At 36.2% G+C, this 25,588-nt stretch overlaps 1 protein-coding gene across 1 annotated transcript in view; it reads left to right on the top strand.

The window, feature by feature from the left end:
• The first annotated feature begins 4,884 nt into the window (after positions 1–4,884).
• The window catches only part of veli (L27 and PDZ_signaling domain-containing protein veli), a 42,442-nt gene continuing 21,738 nt past the window's right edge, over positions 4,885–25,588 (top strand). The window contains exons 1-3 of the mRNA XM_081727739.1: positions 4,885–5,034; positions 19,542–19,583; positions 24,935–25,083. Of these exons, the coding sequence (XP_081583865.1) occupies positions 4,998–5,034; positions 19,542–19,583; positions 24,935–25,083 (228 nt within the window). The 5' untranslated portion in view covers positions 4,885–4,997. The remainder of the gene's footprint in view (positions 5,035–19,541; positions 19,584–24,934; positions 25,084–25,588) is intronic.

The raw sequence follows: 25,588 nt of genomic DNA on the forward strand, positions 1-25,588 counted from the left end.
AACTGTTTAGAATTATTTAGATATAAATATAAGACACAAAAAACTTTATTATGTCAGTTAAATTATATAATTTTCTTCCTAAAATTTTGAATACTTCCATTTCTGGCCTTTAAAAACCAAGTACAGAAATTACTTATTACTAATTGTATATATAGTGTTAACGAATTTTTCGAACTCAAAATTGATAGTTAAAACATTTTCCTCTGTTATACAGTGATCTTTATTTATATTATGGAATATTATTTATGTAGAACTAAAATGTTTAACTTTTAACTATTTATTTCTGACGATTATAAAACATCTGATGTTCTTAGATGTTTCCACATTAAAATTTATTATTATTATTATTATTATTATTATTATTATTATTATTATTATTATTATTATTATTATTATTATTATTATTATTATTATTATTATTATTATTATTGACTTGAATTTTTTTCATGTAATTCTGCATGGAGATTTTGTTCCGGAGAACTTTTTCTCTTTAAAAATTCCTCACAGAAACATTAGGAAATTTGTTCCGTTTATTAGTAAATATCATATTAGCTCTTCTATATATAAAAGTATAGAAACAGCTAATAACTTTTATCCGGTCCTTGATTTGTTTCATAAGAATTTCAAGAAGGTGCGTGAATTATTTTTTTTAAAATAAACTATGAAATGTCTTAGAATTTTTAGGCTTGCAACTGATTCTCTTAACTTTGTTTTGTATTTTTCTAAATATTGTATGGATTTGTTTTATAAGCCCCCACATCCTTTCAGGGCGTAACTCACAGAAATATTGCGATTGCAAAGTAAAACTTGGAGAAAATATACCTTGGTATGTCTCTTACTATACTGCACTGCATTTGTAGAGATAAATAGATTGTGAGTGAACATAAAACATAATTTAGCAAAAGGTAACACTTTGTAAAATATGTGACGTATGTGGGTAATATGAGCCCCCTAATGGAAGCTGGTACCTATGGGTATCTGAAGGTCTGAAATTCAACAAAAAATGAACCATTACTCAATTTTGTTTATTATACAATATCTGAAAGAAATTTGCTTACAATGTAAATAAGAAAAACAGACTTGAACCAATGTATCAAAAGTTGAATTCAAAATATGCTGGCAATGTGAGCTCCCATTTTTAAAAGTGCATGAAAAATTAAAATAGTAAAGATTGCCTAGCACTTTACTTGCACAAAAACTTGAATTGTGCAGGTAGTCGTTGCATTTCGGTGTTAACAAGACCTATGTACAAAATTCGCACACGTAAATATCTTTTTCACAGCCAGCGCATTCACTATGTGCCCACAAGCCACATAAAAACCTTTTACTCACAGTTCACCCATCGTGTCTTCAGAAAAGAGCTCTGCACAAAATAAACACGCTGCGTCATCATCTGGTTTCTCAACACCAAAAGAAGTTTCGAAAACAGATTCTCCAGAATCAAACTCAGAGTCACTTTGATTACTATCAGAGTTCAGCATAGAAAGCACACGTTTATGTCTACAAGACAGTTTAGGTTTCTTTTTTAGAGATTTCTCTCATTTTTTTCCTCCTGTGTCCCATTCATCCCCGTCTTGTGCTTCTTCTCCACTGTGGTTCCTTTTCTCAGAATTTTTTTCTTTCCTGCTGCTTCCAAAGACTTTTTGAAGACAGAAGTTATCAATGCTGATTTGGTAGGTTTTCGTCCTCTATTAGCCATTTTCTTCTTAGGCTTTGGGATCGGCCAGATATCCTTTGCATAGACTGCATATTTACTGTTGCTCCCTGAAGGTGAGTGTCATGCACCAGAAAGCCCGGATGGTCCTACCTCGGCAATACCACGAGCACTTGGCGTTGGGATATGAACTTCAGTAGGATTAGGCATAGTATGTCCTGTTGGGCCACTTGAAGAATGAATAGGAATATGTGTCGTGTTGCAAGGAGGTGAAGTAGCAGGATTCATGTCACAATTCTTCTGGTCACCAGAATCCACAGTTGCAATAGAATGGGCAGGCGGGTTATGAGGTGGAATTGTTTGCGCCTTACTTCTAGTATCTAATAGGACACACGCGTCTATGTCCTCGGTCACTGAAGTTGTAAAATCGGCATCGTTGATTATTGTGCAGTTGCAGGGATAAATTCCTGTAGCCTTGAAACCATTCACTGCATTTGTACCAGTTTGACACTATAAGTAAGCCTTTCCAAACATCTCTGCAATGTCGTAAGGTCCCAGTGGTCTTTCACTGTGGCGTACCCACTGTCTTATTTGTTCACTGCACTGATGCTTTAAAGAGCCAAAAAATGATTTGTCCAATGGTTGCAACTTGTGACTTGTGTGTGGAGGAGGGAGTTCCTCTGTGGCTAAGCGGTTAGCGTTCGCGCCTTTGGCGTGGGAGACCCGGATTCGATTCCCGGCGGGAGCTCATGTGGTTCGGATTCCACGTTAATCAGTAGGTCCACGTCTCATATAGTCTCGCTGCTGAACGGGACGTTAAACTCAAACACAACCAACCAACCATTGTGTGTGGAGGGATACTGATGATTGAGATGTGATTTTGACATGCGAGCTGTATTACATCAATGTTTTTCGTATGCGTATTATGACCATCAAGAATTTAAAGTATGGGATCGGAATCTGTTGATTTTGTTCTTTGAATAAAATGTCTCATCCACTCCGTGAATAACGGACCTTGAATCCACTTGATGGGTGACATCTCCCAATTAAACCAGAAGGTGCTCCTTTCATGAGTGTTGGAGTCATATTTTTCCTAGGAAATGTGAACATTGCAGAGACAAAGTCTCCTCCAGCATTCGTACAACAGACAACTGTAACCAATGCTCCCCTTTCTGCTGAACTCAGTGCTCCCACTTGTCTTTTTCCTTTGAGACCAACCACTCATGGTGTATATTGGTGACTCTCAAATTCAGCCTCTAAAATGTCAAAAAAAAAAAAAAAAAAAAAAAAAAACATTCACTGCCTCGCGATTAAAGGAATTTGCACGTGCACATGATGTTGCTGTAGGTTTTAATAGAGATAACACATTCTTATGTCTATTCAAAAAATGATCAAGCCACGCTCGCCCAGCCAGGTCATCTTTGAAGGGGTGTTGCACCCCGTTCCTTTCACATAATTGGAATGCCAATCGTCGCACACCTGTCCTGCCTAATCCATGGAATTTGCTTTCCATTATCAATAAATAATTGTCTAATCCTTCTTACAGGTCTTTTCTCATTATGGGTTTTCTTCCCATTGGAAGATTTACACAATATTCTGGCGTCACATCAAGACGGGCAAGTCTCTAGAACGTTGGTCTTGGAACTGAAAACATTTCTGGTGCTTTTTTTAAACCCATGGATTTACTTCTTATTGCTCGAATGACTTCAACCATGTCCTCTTTCTTCCAAGATTTTCTGTGCGAGGTTTCTGGTGGAAAGAGATTTTTTCTAGGCATCTGTAAAAAGAAAAGAAAGTAATGCAATGGTTGTAATATGAGCCTCTTTACTTTGGGGGCCCACATTACCAGCAGGTTCGGGGGCTCATTTTTCAAGCCTAACCTTGTTGCCATTCATAACACTTTATAACCTTAACATTTTACTGCCAATTTTCTATCACAATACTCGACAATATTCCTTACAGTTGCACCTACGCAAAACCCTCATCATTACACTTACGTATGTAAAAATACATTGTGTGAGAACGTGCTAAAACATTCCTTACAAAGTTTTCAACAGGACGAAAACACAAACGTTCATACAGCTGACAACTCCTAACAATGACTATGGCCAGCGCGCCACAACATGTAATCCAGTGCATAAAGCAGTGATACCAACTGCTGTTGCTACATAAAAACAAATAGTTGCCGAGAAACTGTAGGGGCTCGAGATACCCGCAGGAGCTCGAGATACCACCTTTTCCTATACATATTGTATTTTTTAAATCAAATTGTAAGAACCTTTTTAATTCTGAACAGATACACATGTTTGTTTCTTATTTTTATTGTATTTCTGGAGGTCATTTTGTAAAGTTTATAAGGGTCATTTGAAAGATCCTTTTATGTTTTGTTAGTTTTTTATTATTCTCTCGTCTTTTATTTTCCTATCATCTTTTCTTTTCTTCTATGCTTAATTCCTTCTTTACTACGTATACTGCACTTTTTTAAAAACATGGTCATGGATTTTTTTATTTGTCATATGAATTTTTTTAATGCTTATTTTATTTTCGTCATTGTTACTAGCCTTATGAATCAGTGTATTTTACCTTAAGTGTTTAACTTAGAAATATTTATTTTCATATTGTATTAGCAGCTACATACTGTCTTTTTGAACTTATTTTCCTCTCAATATTTTGTAAACTGTTACGACTACATGATTAATAATAATCTATTTTTGAATTATATACTGTATACTTATCCTATATGGTATACCTTTTCTATATGCATGTTAATTATGCTTTTTTTTTACTATCGTTATTTTTGTATTTTCCAATTTGTAACAAATACTGCATGTTTTTATGTTATTTTTCTGAACTAATATTTTATCCATTTCATTTATTTTTGTATAATCATTTGTATGCTGTTAATTTCTATTTGCATGCGCCTAATGCTTGTAAAAACAATTTTCTTTTTTTTTTTCTTAGGGGCACCTGTGGCTATAATGCTCTTTGCTTCCAATAAACATATTTCAAACATTATTATTATTATTATTATTATTATTATTATTATTATTATTATTATTATTATTATTATTATTATTATTATTATTATTATTATTATTATTATTATTGAGTCTCGTATAACAAACAAAGTATTATAAAGGATACAACTTTACGGCTAACAAACATCAAACCAAAAATTACGACTGAATTCCAGATATAAGAATTTTATGAGTCTGTCAGCACTGCATCGAAACAAAACAGAATCAGTTTGTCATGACGTAAAAGGAGGGGTGGAATTTGTTTATTGGTGCTTGGTGGTGTGTGAAAGTCGATATATTAGCTATTTTGTTTATAAAATAAAAAAATGGCTACAGTTGGAGAACCTTTGACATTAGCAAGAGGTAACTGAATACCAGTTTAAAGTAAAATTCACTTACATATATTTATTTAGTGCATTTTAATCTGTAATACATCTTAACTCCATATACGAATAATTTCATATATTGGGATTTCAGTAAAGAATTTTTGGTAAGGATTTACAATAGGGTTCAACATATTTGTAAAATTGGGACATGTTTAGCAGGAGTCCAGAAGCACGTAAAAAATACAAAATTTACAGGAGAAATGGATGATGCAAGTACTTAGACCTAACAGAAGGTAACGATATTTAACCTGAAGTAACCTAATATTAGTAGAAATAAGCGGAATACTATCTTTTTGGAAAATTATGCTGGACCCCTATACTAACATAGACCTACCGTTAAGTTCCAAAATTGGGCGTCCGTTTCCTGCAAAAGTTTGAAAACTGACAGGGAAGATAAGGATAATTTGATTGTTTGTGTGCTTGATAATATATAGGGTCTCGAAAAATGTGTTTATTTGTTATATATAAGCGGTTATAAACATGGGACTATACGGAGAGCGGAGGGAATACTTGATGCAAAGTAACCGAACAGTTACGTTGTGAGGAAAGTAATGAGCATTTATGTTATCAACATGACGGATGTACAAGGGTTGTGAACTAACAGTTTTAACATTTGTGAAGCAATACGTTGATAACGAGCAAAATCTTTTAAAAGTTTGTGAAGAGCACGGATTAATGAACCTACTAATAAATTGCAGAAAATGTGGAAAGGAGATGACAGCGAAGATACGTGGCGAAAGCGGACGTCCAACTTCGGAATAAATGCCTTTTTTTAAAATTAGTTTTAATGATCTAAATGATTCAGCCATTCAGCGCCTTTATTTCCTGGTGCTTTTCCAAATGATTGAGTACAGATTAATAATATGTGTGTAAACTGAAGTGACCCATTACTGGTATAATTATACGTCCAGACAAAGGTAATAGTTTAGAAATGGGGGGCCAAAATTAGTGAGAAACAGAGTTATTTACAGGAAAAATGAGTTGATAGTGTTGAGAAAATATCGTAGGTATACAGAATTTTTTAAAGGCAGTAGGTAAAGATAAGTGAAAGTGATTGCCCATTTTAGGTCGAGAACAGAACCCAACGAACCCCTGCGGGACTTCTAACCCGTTCCTACTACTACTTATACTGTGTGTCCCAATTTAACGTATGAAACCATAAAACGACCGAATCGGAATAGAATATCTCAAAAAAAGTAGGTGAAAAAGGTGGCCCTCCAAAGCTAAACAATAGCCCAGACAAATGACATAAATATTGTGCAAAAAATAAGGAAGATTTTGCGCAGATGGCGGACCCAGATTAAACCCACATGAACCTGTTTTCCACGTTGCCTTAGTAATTATTATTTTAATGTACTTTACCTAGAATTACTCCTGTTTCATTTTCATCATACACTCGTAACTGCTGGGCGGAGCCCTCTAATAATACAGGTCCCTGAGACATCAACAAATATAAACATAAAAGGCTTATATTTAGTTTCTCCCCCAATTTTGCAGATATAAGATATCCAGTGTTACTTGCATCACAAAGTACAGCGCAGCGAGCGAAGAGGGTTAGAAGTAGTGCTGTCGAATTTTTGTTACATTTGCGGTTTTCGGTTTTTGAGAAAACCGAAAACCGCAAAGGCTGATTTCCAAACGGAAACTACAAAAGCTCTTTTCGAAAGCGAAAGCCGCCCAAAACCGTGTTTGCAGTTTTATGAGCGAAACCATGTTCGTGCTTTTCAAAGCAGAGACAATGCTTGCTGTTTTTAATTACACCTTTTAACAATTGTCAAAGCATCTATCAATCGAGACGATTGTATTGATTTATTTTATTTATTTATTTATTTTTTTTTTTTCACTTGCTCCATGACCATTATTGTAATATCTGCAGCACTCTGTGAAAGGGATAGTTCGATGGTTGTACAAGTCACAGCTAAATTAGAGTTGCCATATTTTAAAATCAGAAAAGTTAGGGTTTCTAAACCGTAAGTACTGATGTGAATTTGTGTGTTACAAATACTGACCCGAGATGTTTCGCACTTTTTTTTTTTTTTTAAGTTATTTTTTGGATGACAGTTCCAATCAGGGTGGAAAAAATCATGATTTTTTTAAAAAAATCATTGTTGATGTTTTTTTTAATCGATTTTTTTGATTTAAATCAAATCTTTCTCCTCGTATAATACAAGTCACGAACTGAAGAAAAAGCATTACAAATTAGTATTAAATGCCAATTATGCCATTTAAGTGAAAATATTGGGGTTGAATTTTGAATTAATCCTCAATCGTTAACCTATATCAATCCCAAACAATGTTTCTTAATTTTAAATTGTTTTTTTTTTTGGGGGGGGAGGGTAAATTATAGACTTTCAGTCAAGCATCATCCCTATTTATCCTAGGATGATGGTTCATACCTCATTCTCTTCAGAATAGAACAGCCCTTAAAACGGTAACACTCACATTTTCCCTATCATGGCCCTGAAGCGGAAAATTTTGAGAGATGTCGGGTTTTTTTCTGATTTTTTATTTTTTTTCAAATTTTGATCCCCTCTGGACTCCCCTGTGTTAACGCACAGATCTCAAAATCAACTGTTAAATACTAAGGGTGTACTAAATGTGTGTACAAAATTTCAAGCTCCTATCTTGAATAGTAAGAGCGGGGAAAATATTTAACAATGAGCTAAGAACATCCTCACCATACCCCAGATGACCCGGATGTAATATAAAAATTTCCTCAGACATCCCTATTTATCCTAGAATAAAGCAGAGTTTCAAACGGTACCATTTAAATGTCTCTATCGTGTAGGTTATCTGGGGCTGGCAAATCACGAAAAAAGTGATTTTCTGTTAAGAAATATCCCCTTTTTTACTTTTTACCCCTCTATACCGCCTGTGTTTAAAGGCAACAATCTGAAACAAATCTGAAAAATACTAAGGGGTGCAGTGAATGAGTGTCCAAAATTTCAAACTTCTAGATGCAAAAGTAAGCCCGCGAAAAATAATATCCCCAAACACTCCAGATTCCCGTATAAAACAGGATCTCAGGTAACAGTTTTCTGAGACATCCCTATTTATCCTAAGATCATGATTCGTACATCATTCTCTTCAGAACAGAACGGCCTTTCAGATGGTACCATTCATATGTCTCCATCTTAGGCGGGGAAATCGCGAAGAAAGCTATTTTTTGTTAAAAATATCTTTTTTTTTTTTTTTTACATTTTTGCCCCTCTGGACCCTCCTGTTTTCACGCAGAGATCTGAAATCATCTGAAAAATACTAAGGGTGGACTGAACGAGTGTGCAGAATTTCATTCTTCTGAATGCAAAATGTAGGCCCGCCAAAAAATAATAAAAATAGGCAAAAAAATCTCTTTTTTTTTTTATTTATTGCGTCCTCACATCCTATGTCTCGACGCAGAGAGACGTGAAAGCATATGTAACGTGCTCTATAATTCCTTCAATCTTGAAAAATCGAAGTAAAAAGCTTTATTGGTACTTTTTAAATCGAATAATGAAGATTTTATCCTATCACCCAGGGGTGTAGCCAAGGGGGGGGGGCATCGGGGCCAGGCCCCCCCAAATGGTTTCCTGCCCCCATCCCCAAATGACCAGCTTTTAAAACACCATAGTAAAATTATCTCGCTTCATTCATTTAAAAGTAACAAAGTTTATTGACAATTAATAATTTACGATAAAATAGTATGGAGAAATATCGTTTTTCCATACCGATCGAAAAATATGATACTTTTTTGTGACAGCAGATTACACAATTTACTGCGATTTATATTTGACAGTTTGAAGACAAACGTTTTAACAAGGTACTACAAATACAACCATAAAGCAAAGGTACTAAACTGATTTGTAAGTACAGTATATTTTTACATACTTTAACAAGTGTTTTAAAAGACATAGAGGATGGAAAATTTGGTGAAAAACAATGTTTTTATTCAATTAGGATTTCATTCGCTCTCTCTTGTATTTCTACTCAGCGTAATATTTTTTTTTTTTTTTTAAGTCACGAATAATAAATAAATATTTTTGTCAGGAAACCGTAAAGAAATTAAGTGAAGTTTCAAAGAAAATCAATCTTATGTAGATAGGTTCTGTATACAAGGTCTTAGATTTAAATATAAAGGTAACCAAGAAAAATTTTGTTGCTTTTTCACCCACCACCTTCGAACATCGATATGTCACCTAACCTGGAAGATCAAAAATTGTATCCATCAGCATCGACGACCTTCTGAAAACGTTTTGGAAGGCCATGGAATCCTAGAACTTGGTGGGCTGTGAAACGAAGGAGGTATCAGGTGCATTTTGGACTTTTACTAGGGATTTGAACTGGCGTCCTTTAAGGTGATTGTCCAAAGAATGGAACAGGTGATAATCGGACGGTGCAATACCCGGGGAACGTAGTGGTTGCAATATTGTTTCCCATCCAAGGCGGAGAATGGTGTCCTGAGTCATCCTAGCCATGTGGGACTTAGCGTTGTCCCGTAAACGAGGACCCATTTGCAGTTCAGAAGTGATGGCTCCAAAGTTTTGAGTTTTTGTTGAGCACAGCTCAACTGCTGACACTACGCAGTTGCATTGATACTCGGACCTGCTGGTAGCAGTTCCCGATGCACGATGCACCAAACACAGAGAAGGACCTTCTTCTGGTACAGTGCTGGTTTCGGCTGTTTTGAAATCGGTTCATGGGATGTTAACCAATGATGATTGCACCGTGGAGCTTCGTATAGGACCCACTTTTTATTACATGTCAACGTCCTGTCCAGAAATGGCTCCGAAACAGTAAATAAACACAGGCGACTGCCGCGTTGCCTTCTGGCCCGAAGTCAAAACATGTGAGACCCATCGACCCAACTTGTAGTGCTTCCCAAGTTGATGGATGTGCTACCGAATGGTTTCTCCACACACTGAATTGTAGTCCCAGTTCCTCTTTGTACATGTGTTGGTCTTCTACCACGTGGTGTTTTCGGGTGTTTCGTCATCGTCCTTAAACTTGTTAAACCATCGCTGCACTGTCCGCGTCGTCACGACACCCCCTCCAAAGGCCTGGCATATCTTCTGTCCTGCTACAGCGGCGTTTGACCTCCATTTGAACTCCTTCAGCATACATGCTCTTATGACGCTCTGTGGATGTCCCATGTTCCCTCTGTCTTTACGCAAGTTCACGGTGTATCTGAATTGCTACAACCAGATAGTATGTTGGATATACCACACCAACAGCTGACGTTCGCCTTATCTCCATTCGCATTCAACTCTCGGTGTGAGGTCCAATTGAACACAGACCTCCACGAAAAGGGACAATTTTCTTGGTTACCTTTATAGTTATGCACAAAAGTATAGCGTTTGGTTCCGGGAAGTAGTTCTTGATTAAGCATAATAAAAACTACCTTGAATATAATTTATGGAGAATAATAATAATAATAATAATAATAATAAAATAAGAAGAAGAAGAAGCTAAAATAGTGTTTTTAGTTTTCCAGAAGGAAACCAAAATTTTCCTTTCTTTCAGGCCTCAAAAACACCAGCAGCAACACATTTTTTTTTGGCTTTGTACACTGTAGCTGCCCCCCCCCCTCAAAAACGATGGGCCCCTCCTGCACAAACCTGCTGTCTACACCCTTGCTATCACCTAAAAATAGGTGATATAATTTAAAAGGTTAAGTGTTAAGGAAAAAGTACAGCAACGCTTATCAAAGTGACACTTTTTTCCACAAAAGTCACTGATATTTGGCAGGGGCATATTTTTAAGGAAATTGTAACTAGCTTGCGGCACGAAATACATAAATTTTGCCTAAAGTTATAAAATCTTTTTTAAAAAAAAAAAAAGTCGGAGAGGGATAGGACACTTCTAAATACGCCCTATTATCTGGGAACAAATATATAGACGCGCACACAAAAGAATCTTTGTCTTAAATTCGATGGTGATTTCCCCGTTGGAATAGCTAACGATTTACAATATAAACCCTATGTTACGAAGAGAAGAAAACAGGATTGCCCTGTTACCCGTTTAAAACGGGATTTTCCCTAATCATTCTCTGCATGACACTTGTTTTCAAAGCTGTAAATACTGTATATTTGAGTCTCATTGTATTATGATTATCACCTTCCATAAAATCGGAATAACAGAACAGAAACGGGACTTTACTTATTTTCACTTTAAATTATTTCGGAATTTGATTTATATCAACGATTTTTATTTAAAAAATCAAGTGATTTAAATCAGACTGATTTAAATCAATCCACCCTGCTTCCAATGTACTTTTTAACTACACGGAAGCAAACTGGACCTCACCTAATTTTCATACATCTGCAAATTAGACCATGAGGAACACGGATCTTAAGGAATTTTGACATTTCGAATGTCGGAACTCGAGATATTCGAACATAAAGTAACCACGGAAGCAAAAAGGACCCCATTTGATTTTTACGTATTTTGTAAACTAGACCAAAATGAGCAATAATCTGTAGGAATTTTGACATTCCGACTTCCCGAACTCGAGATACTAGAACTTATATAGTACTATATAGTAGTTTTATATAGTATGTATAAAAGTAACGAAGAAAGTTCTGTCGCTTTTTGACCTATCACCTTAGGGCATCGATACGTCACCTAAGACATACCTGGAAGTTCAAAAATAGTACTTATCAGTATCAACGATCTTCGGCCAACGTTCGGAATGGGCATAGATTCCTTCGCGGTAGAACTTGGTTTTCCGTGAAGCGAAGAAGGTATCAAGTGCATTTTGCACCTCTACTACGGAGTTGAACTGGAGTCCTCTAAGGTCAGTGTCCAAGGAATGGAACAGATAATAATCGGACGGTGCAATGTCCGGGGAGTATGGCGGATGCAATAGTGTTTCCCATCCAAGGCGTAGGATGGTGTTCCGGGTCATTCTAGCCATGTGAGGCTTAGCGTTGCCCCGTAACGGTTGAACCCCTTAGCGATTGAGAAGTGCTGGCTCCAGGTTTTTTGAGTTTTTCTTGAACACGGCCCAACTGCTGACAGTATACAGTTGCATTGATGTTCTGCTCTGACCAGCCAGTAGCAATTCCCGATGAACAATGCCGTGAGCAGTCCACCGAACACAGGAGGACTTTCTGCTGCATTGCTGGTTTCAGCTGTTTTGGAACCGGTTCGTGGGATTTTAACCAATGATAACGACGCCATGGAGCGTTGTACAGGACCCACTTCTTATCACATGTCAACATCCTGTTCAGAAATGGCTCCTTCCTCAGACGAGACAGCAAAGAAACACAGGTGTCTACTCGCGTAGCCTTCTGACCCGGAGTCAAATCATGTGGGACTCAGAGACCAACTTGTAGTGATTCCCAAGTTGATGGAGGTGATGCCGAATGGTCCGAAAGTTTCTAGCAGATAGAGTTTGATTTCCTTGTTTGTTACCTTTATTTCTCCTTTCTCGTTTATGTAGTAATGTATTTCAGATACTATCAACCATTACCTTTATCTAGAATACTTTTAATTAATGGAAAAACATCTTGCAACATTTCTTCTTTGTTGATTACCTTTACTGACTTTTCTGTATTTTCATTTTCTGTCTGCTTTCTTCTGTACTTTATAATGTAAGTTTTAAGGCATATCTTGTGATAGAAACGGTCAGCTCCAAAAACAGATGTTTCACCTTCCAAATTTCAACAGATGTTTCATCTTCCAAGTATGTACATCATCTTTTACACAGTAGGTTGCTTCAAGAAATGCTGAATCTCTGGAACTTTCACAAGCAGGATATTTTTTCTTTGATATCGCCACGTTTCTTATAACCACACGCTACGCAATTCATTTGGAATAGATTTATGTTTTGGGATGGCTTTTCTCGAGATGTGATATCTGATCGAATTTTTTTTTCCTTTTCTGTCAAATCCATCATCATCATCTTTTCCTTCTTCTCCAATTAAGCTTTAATCTAACTTCAACAATGTCTTCTTTAAAGTGTACTGTTTGTAACATATATTAGTGCAAGGACAAATAAACTGCATTCCTGGTTGCAGAATTCCTGCAGAAATTCTTTGATAAACTACATCTTCCTTTATTTTAGCAGCACGAAGAATATTTTTCCTTCCAAGGACTGACGTACATGTTTTTTTCTCTCGTAGCTTGTGGACAGATAATACATTCGTTAATGTCAATATGGGTACTAGTCTCATGATCTTTCGTTCTTTCTGCTGCCAATTTAATTCCAACTGTTGATTGAGATGAATAGGGTTTTGATGCCGTGGTACAGGATGTTTCTGATCGTTACAACTTCAACATTTCATATAGCCTGAAAGAAAGAAAAAATATAATTAAAATTTTTGGAATATGTGTTAGCTAAACAAATAATATTAAACATAAATTGCGCCTCTCGCCATCATTCTGAAAGTGGAATTAGTACCTTTGTAAATATTAAAAGAAATTCCTAACTCAAGTAGCAATAATATTAATATAGACCTGAAAGAATGTAAAGTGATTAGTTTATGCTAAATATCGTGTCATTTTACAGAAAATAATGATAGTTATGTCAGACTACTGAATAAATTGTGGGTACGCTATCTTTCGAAGCCCAATATATATATTAGGAATTACAGCCGAAATTCTAAGGTAACTAAGGTGAAAAGGCCTTTTAAAAAGTTCGAAATTTATGATTAGTATTTTAACCATCTGTAACACAACCTAATTTTGGATTTCGACTTTTGCGGCTTAGTCGTTTAAAGCTATCCAATCTTACTTCTCGTTTTCAAGGCAAAACTATTTCTAAACATTTCTTGAAACCTTACTTGTCAGCATTTTCAGCTATGGCACCGAAAGTTCACGGCGCCGACATCTATGGATACAATTTTAATACTTCGAACTTAGTGAAGAAAATTTTACACTTAGCCTAACATAAAATTGAATATTTCCGTTATTATTTGAGATATATCAATGGTTCTGGTCGCGTTTTAAAGCTATTGGAATGCTTCATAACATTTGTTTCAGGATGTTTTTCCTTAAACATAGCTGTTTCAAAGTTATTTGCCATAAAAGTTTAAAAAATAATATAAAAATTTTCATTTCTCTGGTTTGAGTAGCCATATTTAAAAATGGCGGCAATAGAAGGCAAACTTTTATAATTACAATAAAAGCCCAATATATTCTCTGATAAATAAAAGAAGAATGAAGTTTTTATTTTGAATAGTAAGGAAGTAATAAAATTTTAAATTTAATAAGTCGAAATTCGTTGACGGCCATATTAATGACGTCATATAAAAAATCTGCCCGGAATTCTACCCAAGTTTCTTTTACTTGTTTTCGATGGTAGATACCGGATCCAGAGAGAACAGCTGTCAGACATGCCATTCCTACGGGACCTATGGCCAGGGCCTGGACTACGCAAGGCTCGTTGTTTTCTATCTTTATCGCAATTTAGACAAAAACAAGGTACTCGATTCTGGAGCTATGAAACGAGTTGGAGGAGATAGTAAATGCCATCCCATATAAAAATACTTCTTTCCTATACTAGGTTGTCACAAAGAGGATAACTGTATTCATCCCCTATACTCTTAGCAGGAAATTCACTCGTACTGTTTCTTAAGAGAAGATTTCCATTTATTGACTTTAGGAGGGCTGAGTATAAGTACAGCTTGTGCATATATGGCATAACAACTGTAGTTCTCAAAACACGAAATAACTTAAATCATATTGTGCTTAAGTGCTAAGTGGCCATTAAAGAGCTCAAATGCCATATATCCGAGTCAGGGCAGGAGTGGAGCGGGTCCCAAACGCTAGCGGGGGGGGGGGCGTCCGTAGGAAGCAGACGCGTCGGCGACGGTGGGTATAAATGTAAACGAAGATAGTAGTAAAACACTTTATATGTATGGCTTAAAATACATGCCTTGTGTGTGGCACAGCTTTGTACACTGCCTTCATAAGGCAGACACGTGTGCCTAAGAGCACTTGTCATGGTTTCACACTAGGAAATCTGTATTTGTAAATATAAAATATACTTTCTCTACATTGTACAGAGAAGTTCCGCCTTTGGAAATTAAGACAAGTATTTTATTTTGACGGGGGCAGGAAATGTAACCGGTTCATCTGACCCGGTCTCGGAGCAGTTTAGAAATTATTTCCAAGAATGATTCAATTCATCAGAGCAGTCTGGGAATCAGTTCCTCGAAACAGACAACGTGTTACGAGGAACTCACTCTCAGACTACTACGGAGAATTGAAATCGGCAACTGGTCCGGAAACCGGTTCAGATAAATCAGTTCTTAAACAACTGTACCACAGATATACGTAATATACTTTAAAGCGAGTGAAAACTAGCTTCTAAACTAACCTAATCCAAACTAAACATAATTTTCAAATGTAATATTTAATTCTCAACTAAAAATTACAAAAAGAAAAAAGTGTAGAAAGCTTATTTTCGAAAGTTATAATCGCCTGGTATCGGGAACCCGCCATCTTGAATTCACGTCAAGATTTTTAAATGGGAACATGGTCGTGCGGCACATCATTTTAGGCTAGAATTTAAAGACAAACACAATGGTGAAATCGGTTTGTTAATATCTTAATTTGTTCAAAAGTTACAGGCATTTCAAATTGCTAATTTTACCTGTTACGCATGGCGGAGCACTTGCTCTACGTGGCCCCCATCCCGAGTTATGCACAAGATAAGTCGTTCAACCCAATTGTCCATGACCCTCAAAAGAGTTTCTGGTGAAATATCGGCACAGGCTGCAAATATGCGTTCTTCCAGGTGTTCAAGATCCCAGATCTTTTCGGCGTATGCCTTTGCCTTCAGATGATCCCACAGATAAAAATCCAAGGGCGTCAGATCCGGTGATCGTGCAGGCCACTCAATGGGACCACGGCGCCCAATCCAATGTCCAGGAAATTGTTCATCCAGATAGGTACGGACCGGTAATCCGTAATGCGGAGGGGCACCATCCTGCTGGAAAAAGAGTGGAAATGTGCCGTCCTCGGACAATATGGAAGGGAGGACGAGATCCCGCAACATATCCAAATACCGTTCAGCAGTGAGGGTACCAGAAATGATGAATGGATCAATTAATTTTGTGCCCCATAGACCACACCACACAATTAATTTGCCTGTACCTACCATTTTGCAAGGGTCAACCCACTGCGGATTTGTCGGGGACCAATAGCGACAGTTTTGCTTATTCACTTCCCCAGTGACAAAAATTGGCCTCATCGGAAAATAAAATTTGTGTGTGGAATATGGGATTCGTTTGCAACTGTGCAAGGGCCCAGTCGTAAAATTCCGCACGACGATCAGGGTCATTTTCAGATAGATGATGTTCAAGTTGCAATTTGTACGGATGCCACTTGCTTTTCTGTAAGATACGTCTGATGGATGTACGGCTGACACCACATTCCATGGACAGACGACGGGTACTGCGATGTGGTGATGTAGCAAATGATGCCAGCACTGCTCTGCCGTGTCGTGACAAAACGCTGTAACTTTGGCGAAGAAGTTTTGCGAAAATGAGCCTTAAAGTTTTCATCCGAAAATGTGATCTGTATCGTGTAGAACCAGTGTAACTAGGCAATAATGGTCAACCAATCAATTTTCACCAAATTTAATCTCACAACATGCATTGACGTAACATTACATGTAACCACGTGTTTCCAAAGTCAAGATACACTATTTCTACACGATACAGATCACATTTTCGGATGAAAACTTTAAGGCTCATTTTCGCAAAACTTCTTCGCCAAAGTTACAGCGTTTTGTCACGACACGGCAGTGCTACTGATGTGACTTCATTTATTTCGGTCGTGGGTCTTCCACACCTAGGTTTATTTGCTATGGAACCAGTATCCATGAACTTCTGGAAGAGTTGGGAGACACTAATATGGGACACAGGATGTCGATCTGGGTGCCTGACATTGAATTCAGCTACTACAGCCCTTGCATTCCTTCCTCCCCATGCCCTGTTCAACTCTTTCCTATCTGCTGTCGTTAGCGGCATAATATTTCACCTGCAACAACAGAAACAGTACGGTAAAATTAGCAATTTGAAGTGCCTGTAACTTTTGAACAAATTAAGATATCAACAAACCGATTTCACAATTGTGTTTGTCTTTAAATTCTAGCCTAATATGATATGCCGCATGACCATGTTCCCATTTAAAAATCTTGACGTGAATTCAAGATGGCGACTTTCAAGACGGCCGCCATCTTGGTCACCATCACAATCCGACTACCGACATCACATCCTCGGCCTATTATGGTACTACATGGTAGTTGTTCACTATATTCCACGAACACGGATTTTACAAGGGGTGGTAGGTACTTATGGCCCACCCTGTATATATATATATATATGAATAGACGATAAAGACTTCTTTGTTCAAGTGCGTGGGAAAGAAGCAATTCCCACCAAAGAAAGAACTTATTTGCGTCATTTTAACAAAAGAAACACTGACCAAAGCTTAAAACCCACTTTATTTTAAATTATAATTTGTAACGGTTTCGGATATCTAACATATCCTTCTTCAGACAATATTTGCGTCGCAAAATAAAGTATAAATCGAAAAAATAATTACTGTCTTTCCAAAATATACAGAGCGTCCACAGAAAATACTTCTATAACCTGGTGACGGTTATGAAGTACATGGGGGCTCTCGCCCCCACACCCCCTCTAAAAATAGCTGGATATAATAAACTTTATCAAAACGCATTTCGTATTTTTTTAATGTACAAATGCAAAACAAATCAAGAAAGAAATTATATCAATTATAAAATTAAAAAAAAAAAAAACATTCACCGCTAATATATAGAAATCCAGCATGGCGTAGGCGTAACAGTTGAAAATATTGCTCCCCAAGTGACAAACCATCAGTAAATTTACGACGCCATGAATACCATGAAAAATGTAACATAAGATTTTCTGAACCATAAGATTTTCTAAATTTCGTTTTACAATTCTTGTTGTAACAAACAAGAAACACTAATAAGTGTCCACTCTTGCCATAGATCAGAAATATCTTCAACCTTCGACCACAACCATCGCAAGTTTTCACTAACTCAATTAAGCCATACAATGCCGCAAAGCGATAATAATTAATGTCTTAATCTAAAACAAACTTATTTAAAAAAGACGAATTCAAACTCATTAAACAGTTTTTCAATCTCATTTACTAACTCTAGAGTCACCTTGAAATTCACAACTTGACGTACGCGCTTTCACGAATTTGACAACCAGCGTTTAAACCTAACACGCTGATATACCAACTACATAGAGCTGTAAACAGCTGACATCAAAGTAGCAAACTACCATATGATGGCACATAAAGGACAGACACCTAGTGGAAAAAATAGGAACTACCACCAACGCATCTCACAATAGACATCGCACCAAAGCCACAAACAGTTCCAGCAAGTGACTGAACGTACAAGAACCGGTTCCAGTCACTGTCTTAGTCAAAGTAAAATCTTATTGAAATTAATGTTACTCATTTGTGTTTCAAATGCACTCACCCGTTTTAAGCGTAGCATAGCTCTTGTAGTGCTTTGATACTCAAATGTAAAAATTCTAGTTTCCTACCTTATGCAGAAAAGCTCCGTCAGTGGAAACTGGTATCTTAGAAGTCCTCTTTTATATGAACTCAATCATTTTAAGCGTAAAGTACAATTGTAATGACGGTGTAGTTTGTCTGTATCATATGTAATATTGATTTGATAGAGAATTGTAACAATGATCCAAATGTGTGGGGGATCTTAACTCAGTAGGATGTGCTTATTCCGTATGTTAAAAAAAAAAAAAAAAAAAAAAAAAAAAACTCGATTTAGGGCCGTTCAAAAAATTCGTCACCCCTGTTCCAAAAATGAATTATTGGCCAAGATCGCTATCTTTTGATCATTCCTAAACTTGTTGTTGTAACCTGTTTTATTTCATTCTATTAATAACGTAATTGGTCGAAGAAGAATGCTAACAGTACACTTACTTGAATCTCTTCAGCATTGATTAAAAATCAAAATTTGAGAATCACTTGATGCTAGGAACATAACGAGTGAGGAAAAAAGTACTGAAATTACATTTTTTTTATTTTTATTTTATTTTATTTTATTTATTTATTTTGTTTTTTACTCCGCAATATTCTCATTTCCGAATTTTACAGATTGTGTTTAGGACGCCTGTATGAAACTTCCATCTAGTGCTGACGATAAGTACAAATGAAATGGGTGAATTTTACTAACCTATGTATGCTGAAAATCTACCATGTTATATCGTAATCTGTGTTACATTTAAAAAAAAATCTGCTTAGTTATTTATAATATTCTGATAGATATTCTTTTCTTTTACTTTCCTTTTCCTAAATTATCTTGTAGTCGTCTTCAAACCAAAATTCTGGTGGTAATGTTATCCCAGCTCTTGTCAGAATTTCCATTATCTAAATTTAATGTTGAATTTTTTGTGCTTACATTCGCTTGAGTTAGTATGACGCAAAAACTTTTTTTTTCTTAATATTAATAATTCGTTTTGTATTTTGCAGATGTAAAAAGAGCAATAGAACTTCTGGAAAAATTACAGAAAAGTAAGTAAAAAATGTATGTTATGTTAAATCTTATGTTTTTTTTCTATTTTTCTTACTAATGTTTATTCTTTCCGATAAGTTAGTTTCAAACTAATAAAATTATGAAATCGGATTTCAAATACATTACCTTTCAACCATTATGTAAGCTTGAAATGTGTTGTTCGGATTGATCATAACTTGGATAACTTTATTATTATTATTATTATTATTATTATTATTATTATTATTATTATTATTATTATTATTATTATTATTATTATTATTATTATTTGTTATATACACTGCCTGACAAAAGTTTTCTGACGTAATAAATAAATAAATATTAAGTAGGCTTGTAATACAATGCACGTTTGGAAATTATACTTAGTAGCTTAAAAACACAGTGATAACTTTGAGATCAGAATAACATATATACGTTACAAAAACAACAACAACAGTAAAGTTTAATGTTCTTGTCAAAGAAACTGTGCCCCGCCGCTATCACACGTTTCACTAATCGTGTTATGCGGTTTCCAGACATCCATCTGAAATAGTATTTCAGGCGTTCTGCATAATGTCGAAACATATTAGCAGATGTTGGAGAGTTTTCGTACACTTGTGTTCAGCTTTTCTCAGAGAAGTTTGATAGGGTTGAGATCTGAAGACTGGGGAGACCATTCAATGATACAAATATTTCCTTTGGTTTATGTGTTTTGAAGGTAGTTAGAACAAAGTTTGGACGAATGCTTCGGGTCAGTATGCTGCTGAAGAGTGATTACGCGACCAGTCAAACTCAGCACTGAATGAATAGTATGTCTGTTTAAAATGGAATGAAAACAATTTTTCTCCCGGTTTTTTTGTATCCTGTGCAGCGAACCAACTCCCGAATTAGCGAACCGCCAACTATCACAGACGCTCCTCCTTATTTAATAGTCGGATGCATCTTCTCCGTAACAGATCTAACATAAACTCTACGTCATTGATCAGAAAGTTAAAATTTGACACATCAGTCCGAAACACATGTTTCCACTGCTTTGTTGTCCAATTCTTGCGATATAAGGCTCATCAAAGTCTCTTCTGCTTGTTTCGGGTTGCGATGGCTCACTGGTAGAGCGTTCACCTCTCGTGCATGGGGTTCGATCCCAGCTTGCGCCAAATGAGCTTTCTGATGGACAAACATCATGGGCGTGGGTTTTCTCGGAGTTCTTCCGTTTTCTTCATTTCATTCATTTCTCACCATCACCGTCTCCTGCAGCCTAGCCGGCATAAGCGTGGGACGTAAAACTTATGGATTTCATTTTTTTCTTCTGTTTGTTAGCGCGCCGTAGTAGTGGTTTCCTCAAGGCAATTCTTCCCAGAGTCCAGGTACTTGTAATTGTCGTTGCACAGTAATAACTGAAATTTTTTGTAAGTGACTACGATTAAATTCTGATTGGAATTCTGGTACAGTAAGCTTCCTATTTCTTTTACTACATCCTACAGTCGTACGTTCTTCCGCATTTGATGTAGTACGAATCCTTCCCGTTCGATTTCTGTTCACCTTCTCTGTTTGCTGAGAGCGTTTATTATGTCACCAACAATAGATGGAGTCAATTTCAGTTTGGAAACTATTTAGCGAATAGAAAAGTCCGCATCGTAATCATAAACGCAATGACTCCAGCGCGTGTCTGTACACTTAAGGCCTTTACTCTGCTCATTTTTCCAACAATCCGTACAAACATTATTCAATACATCACCGCACTGTATCTTATAGTACTGTTCACTATTAATGCCAACTTCAGACAACATTTTCTATACAAAATAACATTATCTCTATTATCTTGCTACAATTATCTTCCAGGAGCTAATATTAAAAGCAAGTAATTGCTAGCATTTAACATACATCGATCGGGAAATGTTATTTCATGATCTTGATCACGTTATTTTTATTGAAAACACCGCCGACAATACAATAATTCAATTACCGTAGTGTAAATATCTGTTACAAAAGCGAAAGGCTTCTATTACCCTCCTGAGGCATTACAGAGACGTACATAAAAATATCGTCCAGATTAGATAGTTTATCCTATCGAAAATACTTTGATTAGTTCTTTAAAATTTAAGTTCAAGCACCTGTCCGGAAACTTTTGACCGGCAGAATATATAAAAAGTTGAGTCGACGTAGCTTGTGTGATAGTGGAATGATTTAAATCAGTCTGATTTAAATAGATTTAAATCACTCGATTTTTTAAATAAAAAACGTTAATTTAAATCAAATTACGAAATAAATTAATTTAAAGTGACAATAAGTAAAATCAGTTTTTGTTTTGTTATTTCGATTATGGAAGATAATAATTACAATACAATAAGACTTAAATGTATGTACAGCACAGTATGAAAACGAGGGTCATGCGGAGGATGATTAGGGAAAATCCCGTTTTGAACGAGTAACTGAGGAATTCTGCTTTCTTCTCTTCGTCACATAGGATTTAAATCGTTAACTATTCAAAATCCCATGGACATTTAAGGCGAAAATTCTTTCGTGTGCGCGTCTGTTTGTTTGTTCCCAGATAATAGGGACGTATTTAGAGGGGTCCGATCCTCTCTCCGAAACTTAATCTTTTTTTCTTCTTTTTTTTTAGATTTTATAACTAAAAAAAATAACTCTATGGCGTATGAAACTCGGAGGTTCAGTGTCGCGTTCACAAAAGCTCTCCACTGATTTCTATTCTTAGCAAACTTGATCCAGTTTCTACTTTGCATTCCTATTTCTGCAAGATGTATCTTAATATTGTCCTCCCATCTACAAGGTCTTTCTAATGGTCGTTTTCCGATTGGACTTCCAGTTAAGACTTTGAAAGCGTCTCCACTTTCTTCCATTCTGGCTGTATGACCTGCCCACCTGAGCCTCCTAGACTTCACGACCCTAACAATGTTGGTTAAACCATATAAATTATGTAGTTCCTCGTTATGAAGTTTCCACCATTCCCCGTTCCGTTCCTGTTGGGTCCAAATATTCGTCTCAGGACCTTGTTCACAAATACATTCAGTCTACGTTCTTCCCTCAGACTAAGCGACCATGTTTCGCAACCATACAGAACAACAGATATGATTATCGGTTTGTATATTTTAAGCTTGAAATTCCTTGACAGAATTCGCGACGATAAGAGATTTTTAACCGAATAACAACACGAATTCCCTGCTTTTAGTCGACATTTAATTTCTTCGTGAATATGATTTTCGTCTGTTAATATTGATCCGAGATATTTGAAATCCACTTTATCAAAACTATGATATTTAACGCATCCATAATTTGCCGTACTACGATCCCGACGAACTTCCATGTATTTAATTTTCTCTGCATTTACTTCTAAATCCATGTCCATGAGAGCGTTTAATAGACCTCTGCATTTCTTTCTATTGTTCTGTCATCTCCTATTAAATTTATATCAACATACGCCATAACCTGGTGAATAACATTCAACTCTAGGCCCTGGTTGCTACCTTTGATTTTCCTTACAGCGTACGCCAGAACAAAATTGAATAATAATTACGACAACGCATCTCCTTTCAGGCCATTCTCGATGTGAAAGTTAGTGGACAGATATTTTCCTACCCGGACTTTACTTTGTGATTCACTTAAACTAAATTTTAGGCGAAATTTATGTATTTTATATGTATTTCGTGCCGCAAGCTAGTTCCTGTTTTTTAAAAATATGCCCCTGCCAAATGTCAATAACTTTTGTGGAAAAACGTGTCGTGTTGATAAACGTTTCTGTACTTTTTCCTTAACGCTTAAGAAACGTTGTTTTTAATTAAATAGGTTAACGATTGGGAATTAAGTCAAAATTCAACCCCAATACTTTCACTTAAATGACATAATTAACATTTAATACTAATTCCTAATGTTCTTTCTTCAATTCGCGACTTGTATTGTTACGTGGAGAAAGATTTGATTTAAATTAAAAAGATCGATTAAAGTCAGAAAATTAACAAAAATGATTTTTAAAAAAAATCATGATTTTTTTCCACCCTGGCTTGTGTTCAGTGAAGGTGTAAATAAAATCCTTCAAGACGGACTGGGTTTACGTCACGATGAATTAATATTTTGTTTGGAAATATTCCATTTTTAATATTTGCATGCTAACGCACTAATTTATATAAAAGAGTAAGTATTGGTACCCATGTGATACGTCGTGGAGTTTTGTTTTGCTGCAGTAGTTCACAAAACTCAGTGTTTTGTTTTATCCAAAAGACCTTTTCTCTAGGAATTACTTCTTGAACCATTACCTGTTTGTTTTCCTCTTGTATAGGGAAAACTGTACAGAATATTTTACAATGAACACACGGTAGCCACCGCGATTTTTTATTATTATTATTATTATTATTATTATTATTATTATTATTATTATTATTATTATTATTATTATTATTATTATCCAAAGTTGGCAACCCTAATCTATAAATTGACTTTAGATGCTGAAGTAATTCTTTTTTCGTATACAGGAGACAAAAACATGAATAATAGCAGTTCCAAAAGTATCCAGAGGAAAAGGCCTGCTGGAAAAAGCAAGCAGGAAGGGTTGTGAATATAGCAGCAAAATGAAAATGAAATGAAATCTTTGAGTTTTACGTCCCACGGTTATGCCGGTTAGGCTAAAGGAGACGGTGATTATGAGAAATGAATGAAAATGGTGGAATGAAGAAAGTGGGAGGAAACGGGAGAACCCCGAGAAAACCCACGCACACGGTGTTTGTCCACCACAAGGTTCACTTGGCGGGGGCTGGGATCGAACCCGGGACCCCAAGCACCAGAGGTGAACGCTCTACCACTGAGCCACCGCGGCCCCAGCAGCAAAATGAAACATCACGACGGACCACACAAGTAGCAATATTAGCTCTGTTGCATTCCATTTTTAGTTTACTGCTTTCTGTTCCTTCGTATATTGATTAATGCCATTACTTACACCTAACACTTAGGAAACAAAGGTTGTTACTTGAAGCCTGACATAAAAAAAACAGAGAATTCTTACAAGCAATAGCATTATAAATCTAATGTCTGTTGTTATTTCATATGTTAAATTAAGTGTTTTGCTTTTATCTAATAGTGTACAACTCGAATATGTTCTCTTGGCCATTCTCTTTTATTTCTTTTCAGTTTAATCTTGTGCATTACCCGTATAGTCGTTATACATAAGTGTAACTACAGCAAATATTTGTACATTTTCTGTTCTAATATATTTGCACATACTTGTATTATTACTATTTACATGTTATTTGATGGAAATATTAGCTGAATTACATCCATTAAAACTTTTAATATGAAAATGTTTAGATATTTCTTCAGCTTAAGCATGCTGTGCTATACTTCATTTTCTTCATTTCTGTGACAGGTGGAGAGGTACCAGCAACAAAACTTGCAGCTTTGCAGAAGGTTCTGCAGAGTGACTTTTTGAATGCAGTACGTGAGGTGTACGAACATGTGTATGAAACAGTCGACATCCAAGGTTCTCAAGATATACGTGCATCTGCCACAGCGAAGGTGAGTCATACGTTGCAGTTGATGGGGGATGTGTTTCTTTACTAAGTTTTTAAAAATGTGCTAACTCTGTGGTCTATGGAATCCGGAGTGTCAATGCTACGTTCACAAATGCTTTCCATTGACTTCTGTCCGTAGCTAACTGGATCCAGTTTTTATTTTGTACTCCTATTTCTGTGAGATCCATGTTAATATTGTCATCCCATCTACTCTTAGGTCTTCCTAATGGACGTTTTCCTATTGGATTTTCAGTTAAAATTTTCATAGCGTTTATACTTTCTTCCTTTCTGGCTACATGACCTATCCACCTGAATCCACATACTTAAGGACCCTAACAATGCCAGGTGAACGGTAAATTATGCAGCTCCTTGTTATGAAGTTTCCGCCATTCCGCATTCTCGTTCCTTTCGGGTCCGAATATCCGTCTCAGGATTTTATTATTAAATACTTTAAATCTGCGTTCTTCCCTCAAAGTAAGCAACCATGTTTCGCAACCATACACTACATC

This window comes from Thermobia domestica, chromosome 10 (assembly GCF_964235325.1).
Source record: "Thermobia domestica chromosome 10, izTheDome1.hap1.1, whole genome shotgun sequence".
Lineage (NCBI taxonomy): Eukaryota > Metazoa > Arthropoda > Insecta > Zygentoma > Lepismatidae > Thermobia > Thermobia domestica.